Below are 13071 nucleotides of genomic sequence, written 5' to 3'. Positions count from 1 at the left end.
GGGACATTGCAATTCGCTGATACGTCGCCGCAGCTGTAGATTTCGGGTTGAAGCTTTCACCTCGAGTGCGCAAGAAACAAACAACCAAGACACGCGGGGGGGGGGGGGAGGCGGGGGGGGGAATTGATTCATCTGGCAAATTACTCTGTCCACTGCGAGGACCAGCAGCTTATGAATACAATCGTTTGTGTACCACTCCTGTTTGGGAGATGACTGTCGCGATATACGTGATTACGTGAATGTCAAAAGTTACATGTGAAGCTGAGGATGAAGGCCTGTTTTCTTTGCCCCGAGTACAAAGGTAAGGCTGGCTTTTTTTAGCCGTGCCTTCGTGCCCTCTGGACAAGAGTCATTCGACTTCACTTGGGGAAGTTAAGATTTCAGCTGTGCTATGGGCCGGCGGGGGGGGGGGGGTATACGCTTGTGTTCCAAAGTGATGGGCAGCAGAGGGGGGTGATCGTTGGTGAACGGTAAATGTAAAAGTCGTCTTGCTAGCGAGGAATAGCCCTGTAAAAGGCATCAAATAAAAGTGATTTTCTTCTCAAATGGGAGGAGTGATGGGCGAGGATTTGAACTCGAAACATTTTAATTTGTGCACAGCTCACCCAACCGGCCGAGCCACCTGGCGGGTTATTTTTAAATGTTACAATAACAATGATAAGATAACGTCCCATATCTGGTTCATCCTCACCAACACTATCAGGGAACGCTAGATTGACCTTATCGTTGTAGCGCTTGTTCTGTCCTCATTGTGCGGTGCTGTTGTAGTTGCACGTCTGCAATTTGTTAAGCAGAATCGCTTTTGTCAGTTGAGCCTTGGAACGCGCGAGGGGTTTAAGTCGGCCGGTGGGCGGGCACGGCGCAATCGCTCCAAAACGCAGCCACCTGCGGGTACACACAAAGCGCCTCGTGCCAACTGCGAACGGCATCGATCACGGCCATGCGAGCATGCGGTGCCATGCCGTGGTCACAACTTTCCCATCAGATTCCAGGGCTGCATCTGTGAACGGCTCTAGTGTTTCTATCACATTAAAAGCTAGCAGCAGGGGCGTGCATTTGATGTGTCCGGCTAAAAGCTTTTTAAAACTTGATCCTGCTGAAAGATACAAATGCCTCCGAGCAATCTGCTTTGACATGGATAGCTGGAGATGTCTCTCTTTGGTTAATACGAAGCCATTGCTCTTTAGCGGCGGTGCTTTGTTTACATAACGCCATCCCGGACGGGTGAGGGGGTATTTCCGCTCATGTTTAGTGCTGTGTCCAGCAGCCCGTGGCTCAGACATTGAAACGCTCCTTCCACCACTCTCGCAGTGGATAAAGTGGTGACTTCACCTTCCTGGCCATGGCTATTGAGGCCGCGCATAGTACACGAGTGAGAAATGTACCAAGGAAGAAAAAATCGTGCGTACGCAACGGATTCTGTAATGCTTCCCAACGTGCGCGGGAATATTTAATCGGCAGTAAAATTCGCTAAGGGACCCTTTTTTTTGCCATTCTCAGGGGTAAAGCTCTCTTACTTTTTCATCATCCATCATCATGATGATTACCATAGTAAGAATTAAGAACGGTACATATGAATGTAATGGTGGAGACGAGGTGAACAGGATAATCACGTTACGTTTCGAGACGCACAGCGACACGCCGCCCCACATCGCCGCGCGACGCCGCGAGGTGACGTCGTCGCGTAGCATTGCCCATCGGGAGGTGAAGCCGGTGGAAGCGAGGCTCGCGCGCTGCCACCAGGGGACGGACGCCCGGAGAAATATTTCTTTAGCGCTGGCGTCCGTTTTCTTTTTATTCTGCTTCCCACGTGTTTTTGGGCAAGCCTTCTAATCAATTTCGACAAACTTCCTTTGGTAGGGCGGTGACGGTGGCCCAGCCGTAGGCGCGCTACGCCGCTTGTTGCCGAGGTTCGCCGCTGTTTCGAAGCCTGCGGCCGCCGCTTCCCGTTACCGCCGCGTGTATTCGCGGTCAAAGTGGGCGACGTCTGCTTCACGGCGAATTATTCCCACGGCGTCGATCGCCAGAGTCGTGCGGCTGTGTTTTCGGCGGCAGAGTCCAAATTTGCCAAATTCGAAAAATTCCCAACGCAGCCTTACCCAGTTGGGATGATGCACATGGCAGCAATCGTCGCCCCTACTGGCAAACGGATGCAGACCAATTATGCTTGCAAATTAGACTATCCTGGTCTCTTGAGTTTTCTAAAACAAAATAAACTTATGGAAATCCTGAACCGCAGCACAACTATCCACGACAGTTTTGTCAAATAGGAACACCTTAAGGGTTATCGTGCCCCCGTGCATTCAACGGACAGAACTAATGTAACAATGCTCTTAACAACCTTGGTTTGAAAGCGTTGCAAGTGTAGTATCTCTCGTGGCCTGTTTATATAGGCGCACGCGTACATGTGAGCGTGCTTATGCGTGAGTGCATGCGTGCCACTGGCTTGCAAGAACTAATTTGCCATCACACCTGCATTCTATAACACCCACTCTGTCCGTGTTTGTCGGAGGATAATAAGGTGCCCGTGGGTAGGGAGGGGGGGGACATCATATCACGGTCAGTGGGTGTTCATAGAATGCACGCCGGGTGACCAGAGCCGTTGATAGACTGATCGGTGAGAAACTGCTCGACGTTGTAAAGGACCAGCGTGCGGCAGACGCCGTTGGCTGGCGGTCTCTCGTTCTTGGCCAGATTATCTTTTGGGAGAATACTGCCAGGCTTGTGTGTGTGTGTGTGTGCGCGTGCGCGCGCGCATATATCGTACTGCGTGAAGCGGCCGTGGGGACTTTTAAATGTGCGCGTTTGTTCGTGGGTTTGACCGATGATCTAATAATAACGAGCCCGCCGTGACCTTCTCTGCATCAGCAAGCCATTCAGTTTGGCGCGCATGACTCACGTTGCCGCCTGAAAGCGAAATAAAGGAAGGTGGATTTGTATTGCTGTTGTGTACGTAAGCGGAAGGGAGTTGCGAATGTTGCGGGCATCTCGAGCGTAGAGAAAGTCTTGTTAATATGTTAGCGTCGTCGTGGAGAATGTAGGGACAGAAATAAATACGGTTACAATACACCTTCCCATTTCTGTCCCACCCCATAAAATAAAACATTATTTTGTACACATCCCATCAACACATCCCATGGCCTTGCCTATATAAATCATGTGGCAATGTACTAGAATCGGTTCAAGCAAGCCTTACTCCTCTACTGATGAGACTGTCAACTGTTCTGGAGGTTGCTTGTGTTGAACCAATGCTCCTGAAATTATAGACGATGCTGAAAATGGTTGGACTGAAATGGGAGGCATATTGTCCACCTCTTTATCTTGGTATTTACCCAAGTGGGATGCAAATATACGTTGCTCTTCATCCTGACAATATTCTATAGACCAGAAAGAAATCCAGTCCTTCAGCACGGCTGGGTTTTCGTCATTGAAAAGAACGGCTTTGACGAAACGTCGGACGTCGTGCCAAACGGCACGCGTGGCAGAGCTGTACGGAGTCCTTCTCGTCCGTGTGCTTGATTTTCACGATTTCATTTATTCATTTTTACTTTTGTTTCCCCCACCCAGATTTACATTGGGACGACGGGACTGATCGTGACAACCGCCCCCACTAGCCCAGTTACCACGGTAGCGCCCGTCACCTTCCTCACAGAGGGGGCTCCTCCGTCTGGCCCCACGGTATGCATGGCCATGTGCTCGGTGTCGCGCCTCCATGCTCATTGTTGTGCCGTCTGCCCGTCCGGCGGTCTTTGTTTGTCTGTCGCCTCTATGCATGTATGTCTAAAATTATCATCGGTCGGTTCGTCTGCGTATCCATCTAACGTCTTATATCTGTCTGGCAATCTATGAATCTGGCGCTCAATCTTTCTTACAATCGCATCTATCTGCCCGTCTCTGTCTTTGTCCGTCTACATGTGTTTCTATCTGTATATATATGTATATTTCTATCTTTTTGTCTGTCTCTCTTGAGTCTCATCTGTCCGACTATCTCTCTCTGTCTTTGTCTGTCTGCTTACCTATCCTCCACATTCCCTGTGTGCCTATCCGCAGAGGTCGCAAACTGGTTTTGATTCCTTACCCGTACCCGGCCGCACCAGAAATGAGTGACAAACGGTTACTCACCAGTGACTCACGGCCTACCCGTACCCGGCCGCACCAGGGTCGCAAACGGCTACCCGTACCCATACCCGGCCGGGTACAGGTAGCCGGGTATCGGGTAGGGTACGGGTATCGGGTACCCGGTTGCAACCTCTGCCTATCCGTCGATCTAAATATCTGCCTGTATGTCTGCTTTTCTCTCTGTACGTCAATTGTAAGTCTGTCTGTGATTTGGTTTTCTGCTATGGATTGAGGCGGGGGGTGGGGGCGGGGGGTGGGGGCGGGGGGGGGTGCAGGGGGGTGGAGCTACTGAGGGAAAGGGGCGGGCCAGACACTGAGTGCCCTCCGAATGATTCTTTAAGGGGCGCTTTATACATTTAAATTGGTATTATTATTTGGATGGCCCAAACACGCCCCTTGCTGCACAATAATGGATGTGGACAAAGCCTTGCGATTTCCACGAGCAAATTTTTTTTTTTGTTGCGCAAACAGAGCGATTTTTGTGGTGCATACACGCCTTTTTAGATGTCAGCATCATAAATAAGGTGTACTAACTCATTACACTGCAGGCAATCTGCTTGTGTACGTGAAAAATGTTGAAAAAAGCTGGTCGCTCATTGCAAGATAGCGAGTTCGTCGCTTAACATCGCAGACCCCGCTAGACTCCTGAAGGTTCTCACTCTCGCTCTGTGTTAACTTCAATATTTCCTGAAGCAGCAGGCCAGTCGGCTGAAATGTCAAGATATTGCTTTTCCTTCGGTAACATTATTACAAAAAAGTATTTGATTTTATTCCAATTTTCTTTTATGTCATCTCATCTGTCTAGTCTCTGTCTGGGTGTATCTGTCTGCCCCACTGTCTATTTACCTGTTTGTTTATCCATCTGTCCGTCCATATATATGTCTGGATATCCATTTGACTTCGAAATTTCCTCGTGTCTTTCCACCTTCGCATAATCTACATTAATTCAAGCACCCCGTCACCTCTCGCCTACTATTCCTGCTTCAATTCCATTTGTCGTTGAGCACGTTTCACCGTAGTCCTTAGATCCCACTTCATTATTAACTAACACTCGGCTCGCCCCGGGGAAAGCCTCCGTCTCAAGACTTTTCTTGAGGAGGGTCCGTCCAGGTTTTCACCAGAGGGGGCAAGACGTCGCTGTTTGTGCAATATCAATCGAGCACCCTGCAGGTCGGTTTTGAGCATTTGGGAATATTGGCCAAACGCTGTACCAGTCACTTGGTTTTGTGCAGCTATGGGAGGAAATTGGATTGCCTGGATCAAAAGAACCGATGCAAAACAGGGGGAGAATGAGCAAATTTCACGGACGTAGGCGAAACAATGCACAAGTGTTGCCGCTATATCACCTTGCCCGCCCCATCACGCGTGGAAGCTTGGAAACTTGGACAGGAGATTCATATCCATCCATCGGCGTGTTTACCTTTCTTGTGCGCCCCTCTCTCGAGTCTCTGGTAATTTGTTCGTCTCGCGTTAAAGCCCTCTCGGCTTGAAGTTTGTGAGAAGACAAAAAAGCACCCCACCCGCTGGTTCCAGCTGCTGTGTGTTCCAAAGGACACCTGTACCCTGTAAACATCCCTTGCGCGCATTTCACTTTGTAGCCGCAACACCCCCCCCCCCAAACCCCCCACGGCCGTCCTCGTCCCACCTGCTGTTTATGTAACCAGAGGCGCTGCGCACGGGAATGCACCCAGCCCAAACCTGGCAACTTTAATTGGCCCGAGAGGGTAGATGGACATTGGTGAAAACTGGCGGTTGGGGTGGCCTTAATGGTCAGCACGCTCGCCAATAATCCAGTCTGACAATCCAGTTTTGGCTAGGGTTACAGAGTCCACAGTTTGAGTCTTGCTTGAAGCTACACATTTGTTTTTAAAGAGAAGAATAACCAGAGCAGAGTGGGAATTAAAGACCTGCCCGTGATGTTATGCACGAGAGGCAACAACTACCGTGGAGGATTTCTCGGTCGTGCAAAAGCCTACGACGCCGGCGGTAATGACGCCGAGGTTATCGTTCCACGTGCTGGAAGCTTCGTCGTCTTCAATTCCCGGCGTGTCACATTGCGTGTCGGAAGAGTTGGAAGAGCCCTTTTGCTCATTGCCGATATCTTCTTCATCGTCGGGATGCAATGGCTCTCTGCTGAGATGTCTGTCCGGTGAACCGAACAAGCGTTTGTAACCCAGTTCACCGACACCGCTGTGTTCAAGGGACTAAATGTCACAAGGGGGGTAACTCTTGGGTGATTTTTTTTTTGTCCTGCCGCTTTTATGTAACCAAGAAGCGTCAACCCCACGCGTGCATAAATTTAACAACAAAGCGGCACATTCTTTGAGTTTTTTTTTTTGAAGATGCCCTTTCCAGCGAGGCCTTGATTTATTTTTTTACATGACGTACATTGCGAATATCTGACGTTGGGACACTGTGTGGATTGCACGGCCGCGTTTCATTCTGTCCCGTTGGGAATATTTAATGTCCCTCGAATTGAATCGCAAAATACTGCACCGCATGTCCCAGTTGCTGCTCCAGAGTTAAAAACAGAGGCGTCGTTTTTCATCTTGGAATCCTTCACTCCTCCTGGAATTCCTTAAATACTTTCACTCGGCAGAGCCTGGTTTAGTGAAGTCAGAACAACCCCAAGAAGAAGACATCTCCCAGGAACGTTACAAGGGCCACTTCAATAAGCCTCCCTTCGGCAGCACCTGGTAGTAGCTCGGCCACGTTCTGTTAAACGTGATACAATGCATGGCTTTCATCCCACGAGTGTTTAACGTGTAACTCTCGGGCAGTGGAGGTGTTTTTTTGTGTGCGGTGAGTTGAGGCTGTCAAACTTGCTGACTTGAGAACCCGGTTTAATCACGGGTGGCTGAAGCCCGGATTCGATCTCAGGAACTCGGCAGTGTTGGGTCATCGACTCCGACACGGTCATTACGAGCCCCATTGGCTGCTTGACCCTACCTCGTGCCATTGTCAATTTTGAGCGGAATCATCCAGTTGCACTGGCTGACTATTGACTGCGGTAAAATGCAAAGGCGCCACACTGGGGATTACCCGAGAGAAACAGGATGAGGGGAACACGTGGATTAGGGAACACACGCAGGTTAAAGACATTCAAGCTGTTCGTAAGGAAAAGCAAGTGAGCTTGTGCAGGATGCGTCGCTGCGAGGAGACGATGGTCGATTGGCAAGAATGGCGACAGCGTCGCTCCCAAAGAGTGCAACGTGTCCTGGACTACATCAACGCAGAACTGCGAGAGGTGGCAACAGCCTGGGTGTGAGGCCTACATCCAGCAGTGGATTGATCCTGGCTGACGGATGGTGATGATGATGATGAAAACACGAGGGCACGTTGCCGTCCACTTTCCCAGGCCGTCCCTCCGTTACTTACTCCTCGTTGGAGGTCGCGGCTGCGATGTTTCCAGTCGCTTAGCGGCTCTAGTGGACACGGGACGCGACACGGGACGCGACACGGGACGCGACACGGGACGCGACACGGGACGCGACACGGGACGCGACACGGGACGCGACACGGGACGCGACACGGGACGCGACACGGGACGCGACACGGGACGCGACACGCGGTCTCTTGCGTCTTGGCGGCGGCGCGCGGCCTTCTCGCGACGAGCGCGGTCGCTGGGCTGTAAGCCCTGCCCCGTATGACGGGCAGGGCCTTTCTGCCCCGACGCTTCCTGTTTTCACAGATGGTACCTTTTAAAAATGGGGCGAATAACCCACATTCCTCCTGTCCTTATTTGTCCTAGCGAGCACGGGCCGTAAGCCGGCGTGTGCTTGCGTGCGCGCGTGTCTTTTTAGATCTGTTTTTACTCAAAACAAGTCGCCGAGGAATGCAATATCGTAGCGTGTTGTTGTTGTCGTAGTAGTCGTGAGGAAAAGTCTCCCGTTACGGGATGGAAGAAAATTAGTTTTGAGGTGTTTGATGTCGGCGAGAGATGGTGCAAATTAATGCTGTCGGGGGTGATTCCAAAGGCAACGAGAGCCCTCTGCTTTGCACAGCGCATGGACCACTCATTATCCCAGACAGACGAGAGAGACGCCGCACAGGTGGCCGGTCCCCCAGTGCTCGCCCGTCTTCATTTGCATCAATCACAGAGACATTTTAGAGAGAGCTCATTCTTGCAGGCCTTTGAGCAACTGTTATTGTAGTTTACCCCCCCCCCCCCCCCCCCCCATATCTCGGTCGAGGAATTGTCAATTGTGAGCGTAAAAAGGACGGCGTTGTAAAACCGAATACTCTTCAAGGGCAATGCTAGATTTATTTTAGCACAACATACACTCCTTGTCTAAGCAGGCTCTCACTTGGTGAAAAAAGTATTCCTAATGTAACTTAATATCATGAGGTATGAGGTTTATATACGGTACTTTTCATGGTGGGTATTTGACCATACTTCCCCACGCTGGTTAGCGCGTGTTAATGAAGCCGGTAGGGGCGTTGGTGGTGGAGGGAGGGGCGGCGTGCCTAGCACCGGTTCAGATATCACTAACCACCGATGGTTAGCCGTGGCGGAGATTCAAACTCACAGGTGGATTGGTGGACATCTGTGAAAACTACTGGAAATCTGTGGCTACTGGACATGTGAAAAAGAGCTTCATAGCTCATCGGATTCCTCCAGTACAGATGCATATTCTGATAACGCAGCCCATGGTCCATTGCGCCACAACTCCCGCGCTTACACTAAGTATACGGTTTAAATAAACAAACGTTATGGGGAATATCGAGAGTGTGGCGTGTATCGTATAGCGGCCCTCGTTTCTCAATTGACCTCGCCGCGCTTACAGCTGGTGGGGCTGCACATGTAAATCACGGCCATGTCCCCCGTCGCGATGAATGTGTGCATGTCCGATCAGATGTATCATTTGCTTAATGAATGATGAAGCACGATGTGACGGCCAATGATGCAGTGGGAATTATGATAGTCGACATTTCGCCACTTTTTCAAAATAATGAGACCAAACGCAGATGGATGGCGCATTTCTCTTAGGCGGCTGGGGGAACGATATAATGGTCTGTAATTTGTAGCAATTTTGAAGGTGCAATTTATTTCCTGCAGCTAAAATGCAAATAGAAGCTTCCTTACTCGTTTAGAAAAAATGGAACCGTTTGCACCTCCCATGTGTCGGTTGCGGTGGGAGTGATGGAAATTGGGGGGAGGGGGATAAAAAAAACCTGATGAAATTTGAAAGGAAAATTACATTTTAATTAGAAAAACGCAATTTTGCTGAGGCTAACGATGGAGAGAGAGAGAGTCGTGACCCTCGGAAGGCGAGGAAGTTGCATTCCTGCAGAAATGCGTCTGCTATCAATTTTCCAATTTTTGTGATGAACGTTCATTCCAGTATTGTTACGTTAGCACGTGATCATCTGACGGAGTTATTCATTGACGATATTCAGATGATCTCGACAGCGTTCGGTATAATCCCAAAACATAAGTGGATTATATTTTTCGTTAAAATATTTCAGGAAACTATCTTTTCTTTTACCTTCGTGCGACGGCAATTCAACGAATGCGACTGTCAGAAGCAACGTTCAGGAGGATGCCGCAAAAACTGTTGGCCACGGTGAAAGGCCCACTTCACGAACCCCTTCCCTGCTACATAAGTGCTCCTCCTTTTTCGAAGGCTCTTTGTTTCCGCGGCGAGGGAGCGTTTTTTTTGTTCGCGCGAGAAGCCTCTTGAAGGCCACTGTCTTTGCCCCCCTCCCTCCAGCTGCTGCCGAAAAATGTCGAGTGACAATACGTGCGCCCGTTTGGTCACGGGGACTGCTCGCCGTTCCTTTCCCCCAGGGTGCTTTAGCTGTCACGGGTCGCCGGGCGTAGGCGGCTTGCGGCACTTCGGTGAAAGAAGACCCCTTTGCATGGCTCTCCGCGACGCGCTAGAAAGTGTGTGTTGTTGTCCGGGAATGGGGTTGGGGGGGGGGTCGATAGACGAGCGACGTGTAACGTTTATTCGTATGGTGGTCACCGGCACGCTCCGCACGTAAACACGTTGTGTATTTAATTATTTTTTTAAAAATGTGTTTGATTAGGTAAGGTGCATTAGGCTAAATATCTATTTTTTTCAGAAGCGACCTGGCCACAAATGATAGCTCAACGAAGTGGCTCATCATCATGTGGACAGTTATAGCAGCCAAATACTCGAAACACGTGATGTTGATTGTAAATGTGGAGGGAAAATCCGGAGGAGCTAGGGGAAAATCCACGAGATAAAATTTGGCACAAAGGGGTTTTTACCTCGGATACTTCCCATCCCGTCTGCTCCTCTGCTGGTTCATATGCAGTCTAATTCCAGAGTCGGGTGTACAATGTCATCCCTCGTCATAATGACAATGTATTTATTACGTGTGTTGACTGGCCATCATATTCATTATCCGATGCATTACTGTATGAGTTACAGATTTAAAATTTTTGTGCACGCTTATCATCGTTGCGTGTTAGCTACGAATGAACGTGTGTCGATCGACACTCTGGCCACCTTTGCAATGGAATGTTCCATCTCAAGGTATTTTCCAGGTGAAAAAAAACTCGTGTCCTTGGGTTGCAAGTCCTTTTGAGTAGCAAGGAAAATCCAAACGTTTTGCTCAGATGTGTTCAATAGAACAGGCCTGCCATCGTTATCTCCTCACACGTGGTGTCTTGCTATCTATCATCATGGAGACGGACGAATCTGTGTGAAATCCAAGGGAACCGCATGACACATGTGGAAGATTAAATGTTTCGTGTCATCCACACTGTTCAACCACCACCCTGCAGCTCAAAGCATTTCTCTTTCTACTCCGTCCCGTGCACTACTCGATTTTGGAATTACCTCCCATCGACTTTTTTTGTTTGTTCATATTCCCCGAGTTGTTATAAATTTGCTCAATCAACGCTTATTCGTTACACCTTTAGTCGTGCCGTTTGTTGCTAGCTGTTGGGCATTTTGGGCCTTGGGCCTGTGTGTTCAGCAAACACGGTTGGCTACGTTTGGTGCGAAAGAAGTTCAACATACTCACATAAAATATACACATTGCTCTGGCCTTGTCCAAGGCTGCGCCAAGCAGCGAATGAGGTGGTGGCTGGCAGATAACCACGGTAGGAGTCCATGTCGTGGTTCGGCAACTATTTAGGTGGCCTTGTATGTGGGGCACGAACGTGAGCGTGTAATGTAATGGAGTGGCCCAGCGAGAACAAAAACACGGGGAGCGCGAAACGTGCATTTCTCTCCGACGTGTTTTCAGGTTGTGATGGTGCCCTCCTCCCTCTGTGCCCATCCATCCGCAGGAGGGACAGGCGCTACCCGCCGTGGTGTCCACCCCGGCCGTGGTCCCCGGGATGCCGCTGCCGCGTCCCGCGCTGCCGTCGGCCGCCGGGACGACGGAGCCCGCGGTGCCTGTGCCAAGGCCGCCTCCGCAGCAGTACCCGCTCATCCAGATGTGAGTGGTGCAGGGAGAGGTCACGGCACACCGAGCTGCAATCAATGCAGCACCAAACAATACAACACCAAACAATGCAACACCAAACAATACAACACCAAACAATACAACACCAAACAATACAACACCAAACAATACAATACCAAACAATACAACACCAAACAATACAACACCAAACAATACAGCACCAGACAATACAGCACCAAACAATACAGCACCAAACAATACAGCACCAAACAATACAACACCAAACAATACAACACCAAACAATACAGCACCAAACAATACAACACCAAACAATACAACACCAAACAATACAGCACCAAACAATACAACACCAAACAATACAACACCAAACAATGCAGCACCAAACAATGCAGCACCAAACAATACAACACCAAACAATACAGCACCAAACAATACAGCACCAAACAATACAACACCAAACAATACAACACCAAACAATACAGCACCAAACAATACAACACCAAACAATACAACACCAAACAATGCAGCACCAAACAATGCAGCACCAAACAATACAACACCAAACAATACAACACCAAACAATACAACACCAAACAATACAGCACCAAACAATACAACACCAAACAATACAACACCAAACAATACAACACCAAACAATACAACACCAAACAATACAACACCAAACAATACAGCACCAAACAATGCAACACCAAACAATGCAACACCAAACAATGCAGCACCAAACAATGCAGCACCAAACAATACAACACCAAACAATACAACACCAAACAATACAACACCAAACAATACAACACCAAACAATGCAGCACCAAACAATGCAGCACCAAACAATACAACACCAAACAATACAACACCAAACAATACAGCACCAAACAATACAACACCAAACAATACAACACCAAACAATACAACACCAAACAATACAACACCAAACAATACAACACCAAACAATACAACACCAAACAATACAACACCAAACAATACAACACCAAACAATACAGCACCAAACAATACAACACCAAACAATGCAACACCAAACAATGCAGCACCAAACAATGCAGCACCAAACAATATAACACCAAACAATACAACACCAAACAATACAACACCAAACAATACAACACCAAACAATGCAGCACCAAACAATGCAGCACCAAACAATACAACACCAAACAATACAACACCAAACAATACAGCACCAAACAATACAACACCAAACAATACAACACCAAACAATACAACACCAAACAATACAACACCAAACAATACAACACCAAACAATACAACACCAAACAATACAACACCAAACAATACAACACCAAACAATGCAGCACACTTAGGCTGGTTTTTACCTTCGCAATTGCGGCACCTAAACTCTGGAACTCGTTGCCGCTTCGAGGTCAGGGGACTTCTGAGACACTTTACAAAAAAAACGTATCTGTTCAAAATGGCTTTCTTTCCTTTTGTTTATTTTCAAACGTCTTTCTCGCTTCTTCTTTCCGTGGTTGACATTAAGCTCTTTCC

The 13071-nt window shown here is 48.7% G+C and overlaps 1 protein-coding gene across 3 annotated transcripts in view; it reads left to right on the top strand.

Annotated features, from left to right (window-relative positions):
* LOC133350039 (E3 ubiquitin-protein ligase SH3RF1-like) overlaps positions 1–13071 on the top strand; it is a 102516-nt gene that overhangs the window by 76719 nt on the left and 12726 nt on the right. For 2 of the 3 annotated variants that reach the window (XM_061564003.1, XM_061564002.1), the window contains exons 6-7: positions 3568–3678; positions 11387–11538. In XM_061564003.1, coding sequence (XP_061419987.1) covers positions 3568–3678; positions 11387–11538 — 263 coding nt within the window. The remainder of the gene's footprint in view (positions 1–3567; positions 3679–11386; positions 11539–13071) is intronic. The other variant, XM_061564004.1, reaches the window with a different exon arrangement.

The sequence above is a fragment of the Lethenteron reissneri genome, chromosome 32 (assembly GCF_015708825.2).
Source record: "Lethenteron reissneri isolate LAM-NWPU_2019-01 chromosome 32, ASM1570882v1, whole genome shotgun sequence".
Taxonomy (NCBI): domain Eukaryota; kingdom Metazoa; phylum Chordata; class Hyperoartia; order Petromyzontiformes; family Petromyzontidae; genus Lethenteron; species Lethenteron reissneri.
The sequence above is the reverse complement of the archived record's forward strand: the minus strand, read 5'-3'. Positions and strand labels throughout refer to the sequence as shown.